General features: G+C 36.9%; 1 protein-coding gene across 1 annotated transcript; it reads right to left on the reverse strand.

Annotated features, from left to right (window-relative positions):
* Positions 1 to 345: 345 nt before the first annotated feature.
* Positions 346 to 1,388, reverse strand: LOC102494597 (olfactory receptor 4K15). The gene has a single exon (XM_006163296.2). It carries the CDS (start codon positions 1,318 to 1,320, stop codon positions 346 to 348), a length of 975 nt encoding a protein of 324 aa, XP_006163358.1. The 5' UTR covers positions 1,321 to 1,388.
* Positions 1,389 to 4,194: the final 2,806 nt, after the last annotated feature.

The raw sequence follows: 4,194 nt of genomic DNA on the forward strand, positions 1-4,194 counted from the left end.
GGCTACATTTTAAATAAATAAATATGAGAATAAAGTGGGAAAAACAGAAAAAATGCATAGTGGAGAAAGAATATTAAACTCACTAAGAGTTATCTGGTACATGTTTATTATTACCATTTAAATCAAGTTAATCAAATTTTCAGATGCACAAAATGATTAGCTTTGTCATGTGGTTATTCCATTTGTAATCTTCTAAAACAAAGAGGCTAATGTGGAAAAATTTTGAAAATTTACTTTGTTTCCAGGAAAAGAACATTTCTTATGACTGCAGAAACCTGTCCAGGCTTCAGATATCGACTGTAATCTTCTAAAAAAAGAGGCTAATGTGGTTATAGTCTTGAAAGTTTACTTTGTTTCCAGGAAAAGAACATTTCTTATGACTGCAGAAACCTGTCCAGGCTTCAGATATCGACTCCTCAGTTTTGACATAGCAGCTTTCACTTCTTTGTTCCTTAGTGTGTAGATAACTGGGTTTAAAATGGGAGTAAAGATGGTATAGAACACAGCTAGGACTTTGTCAACTGAATAACTGCTGAAAGGCCACACATAGATGAAAATACAGGGTCCAAAAAACAGTGTGACCACAGTGATGTGAGCAGTCAAGGTGGAGCGGGCCTTTGCCATGCTAGCCGAAGAGCGATTCCGCACTGTGATAAGTATCACTGTGTAGGACACAACCAGGAGAAGGAATGAACTCAAGGACAGAAAGCCACTGTCTGCAACTATTAGTAGACTGACAACATAAGTGTCCATGCAGGCTAGCTTGGTCACTAGAGGCAAGTCACAGAAAAAACTATCTACCTGATTAGGTCCACAAAAAGGTAGGTTAACAGTAAATGCAAGCTGGCTAGTAGTGTGGATGAAGCCCACAAACCAGGAGATGAGGACAAGAATGATACATACCCGGCGGCTCATGATGGTCATGTAGTGGAGGGGTTTGCATATAGCAACGTAGCGGTCATAGGCCATGGATACTAGGATCACCATTTCACTGCCAGTGAAGAGGTGAACAAAGAAAATCTGAGCCAGGCAGGCATCAAAAGAAATTGTCTTGCGTTCCACCAGAAAGTCTGCAATCATTTTGGGGGTAGCAAAAGAGGCAACACATACATCTATAAATGAGAGGTTGGCAAGCAGAAAGTACATGGGGGTATGAAGACGGGAATCTGAGGACACAGTGAGGATGATGAGAAAGTTGCCCAGCAGAATTGCTAGGTAAAGTAATGAAAATATGAGAAACAAGAAAGGTTGGAGTTCTTTGGAACTCGAGAGTCCCAACAACACAAATTCAGTCACCCGAGAATGATTTGTTTCATTCATTTACTTTGGAAGGGACTTGTTTTTCCCGTTACCTGAATAGAAGAGAAACAGAGTTCCATCAATAAAATGAGTATGATTTTTATTTCCCAATTACACTTCAGATTTTCAGTATTCTAAATTCCTATTTATATTTGCATACCTGGATTTTCACAAGTCATTGAAAATTATGTAGGATGTACAACTCTGCTAAAATGGAAAGCTGTGTAAGAGGAGCGTGTTGCCAAGATGTTCAACTAATTGGTATATTCAGTTATATAAATTTAAGAAACAAAATCAATACATTAAAAATAAAATTGAGGGACCAGCCCTTGACGTGATAGTTTAGGCAGCAGGATCCCATGTGACTGACTGAATGGTTTGAGTGCAGAACCTGGCTGCTTCAGAAACGTACTCCATGTATGCATATGTATACCTAAAATCCCAAATGGAGGGAGAGATGGAGAAGGAACTGTGGTGTGATCATGTGCATGTTGGGATGCTTTCTCACTTTCCCTCTCTTTCTATCTCTCTCCAGCAAGCTCATGCACCTCTGATGAAATTTTAAAAGAAAAAATGAAGTTGAACATTTAAAAAGTTTGATATCACAGAAATCCAATCTAGGAATCCACAGAGACAAATTGTAAACTTTCATCTAAAGAGAAAAATGTAAGAAAAGCATTTGTGAAAAGCTACCATAGAGGAAGATCATTTCACAAACTTAATGTTAACAGAAAAATTAGACACAAAAAATACATACTATATCAAGCTCTCTAAATAAAGTTTTTAAATAGGCAAAACTAATCTAACTGTTAAAAAGCTTGGTAGTGGTTATCCTTGAAAAGGAAATAGGGACGGGAAAAGAACTCCTGAGAGCTGCTAATACCGTTTTTTGATGCAGTTGATAGTAATATGGGAGAATTTACTTTATGATATTTTTTGAGTTATACATTTCTGCTTTTTGCACTTAAATGTACATAAATTATATAATTATAAAAATTAAAACAGGAGGGGCTAGCAAGTACCATTGTGGTTAAGGCACTGAATTCCCACATTGCCAACAACAGTTTGAGACTGGAACCCAGTGGCTTGAAAATCACTCTGAGTATGTGCACAGGTACCCAAAATCCAGAGAGGAGAATGGAGAAGAAGGGGTTGAGACATGGCCATCCCCCTCAGGGGGTGATTTCTCACTTTCCCTCATTTTTCCTGTCTCTGTCTGGCTGTCTGGTAAGCACACATGCCCTGTCATGGGGGCGGGAGAGGGGGGTGAATACAACAGGAAAGAAAGAGAGTGTTACATTTGCATAAGACAGCTCACAAGGAAACCTGTCCTTCAGTAATTACATCTTCTTTCCTCTTTCCAGTTACAAAATATATAAGCTGAAATATATCACTGGCAAAAAATGAAAGGACTAGAGGTTAATAAAATGGTATTGTCTATCGCTCAACTTTTCACGGGGTTCTAGTTTATAAAGAAATACAGTGTATTATTTATTTTCAATTAATGAAAAGATAGAAGATACTAAGCTGCTGCTTTTCTTTCTTTCTTTCTTTCTTTCTTTCTTTCTTTCTTTCTTTCTTTCTTTCTTTCTTTCTTTCTTTCTTTTTTTTTAATATGCCAGAGTATGTACTTTCAATAGAGAAGATAGAGACACAGAAAGTGAGATAGTATGTCCCATGCTGCAATCCCTTCCCCTCCATTTGTCCCTCCTTTTGGGATTTTGGGCATGCACACACGTGTCCAGTGCATTTCTCAAACTTCTGGTTCTGAGATTCAAACACTGTAGTTAGCCATGTGAGATCCAACAGCCTTAACCACTGTGCCACACACTGCCCCAATATTAAGCTTCTTTAAACTCAATCATGATGTTAATAAACATAAATGTTTTTATTGCTTTTGGTTTACAAGACTTTAGGGAATACAGTGTAAAGGATAGGAGTTTCTGTGTAAGAATTTCAGATCATGAGAAAAATATTTTCCCTCTCCCTGCCCCAATATTAAGCTTCTTTAAACTCAGTCATGATGTTAATAACCATAAACTTTATTGCTTTTGGTTTACAAGACTTTAGGGAATATAGAGTAAAGGATAGGAATTTCTGTAGTAAGAAATTCAGATCATGAGAAAAATATTTTCCCTCTCCTCAGTTATTCTATGTTCTATTACCAGAACTTCCTCTCTTCTTTGCTGTTCTTCTAGTGTAAGCTACTTAGAAAAATCATTCTCTATGTCTAAATTATGTCTTGGGAGAGGACATCTTTATTTTAATGATTATTTTGAGGATAATGAACCATGAAATTTTTGATATTCATGCCTTCTTAAGATTATAGCAATTTTTGATATTTATGTCTTCTTAAGATTAGAGCTACAAAATGTCCATTCTCTGATTTTGACTAGGGAGTTTATGCAATAGAACAGAACATGAGATGAATCATCTTAACTTCCAGAAACAAAATTCAAAAAAAAAACAAATCTTCCATTGTCTAGAAAACTTAGCAAGGAACTAATTCATGTATTGTCACAGATTATTTCAAAGCTATGTATGACTTGAGGATTTTCATGAGAGTTTAACAAGTGGAGTTTGAAAGTGGGGCATGAAAAATTATGAAGTGCAATAAGTTTATCTTTGAGGAGTCACCACATTCTCTCCAATGTTTTAAACTCCTTATTTTTCAGGAGTCCTAACTCTCAGACCCCCTGATACAGACACCGTCACGCACTGCCTAACAACATTTTTGACCAACCATAGACCACATATATAACAGTGCAACCTAGGATTGTGATTACACTAAAAGCTTCTTGCTACCATCATAGTGCAATGCATTGCCCACATATTCATCGTGATGCTGGAGCAAACAAACTGTGCTGCCAACATATAAAAGAACAGCACATACAC

This window comes from Tupaia chinensis, unplaced genomic scaffold (assembly GCF_000334495.1).
Source record: "Tupaia chinensis unplaced genomic scaffold, TupChi_1.0 Scaffold141954_1, whole genome shotgun sequence".
NCBI lineage: Eukaryota > Metazoa > Chordata > Mammalia > Scandentia > Tupaiidae > Tupaia > Tupaia belangeri.

Excerpts from the sequence above, each read along its gene's own strand:
- LOC102494597 (XM_006163296.2), bottom strand. The coding sequence starts at position 1,320 with ATGAATGAAACAAATCATTCTCGGGTGACTGAATTTGTGTTGTTGGGA.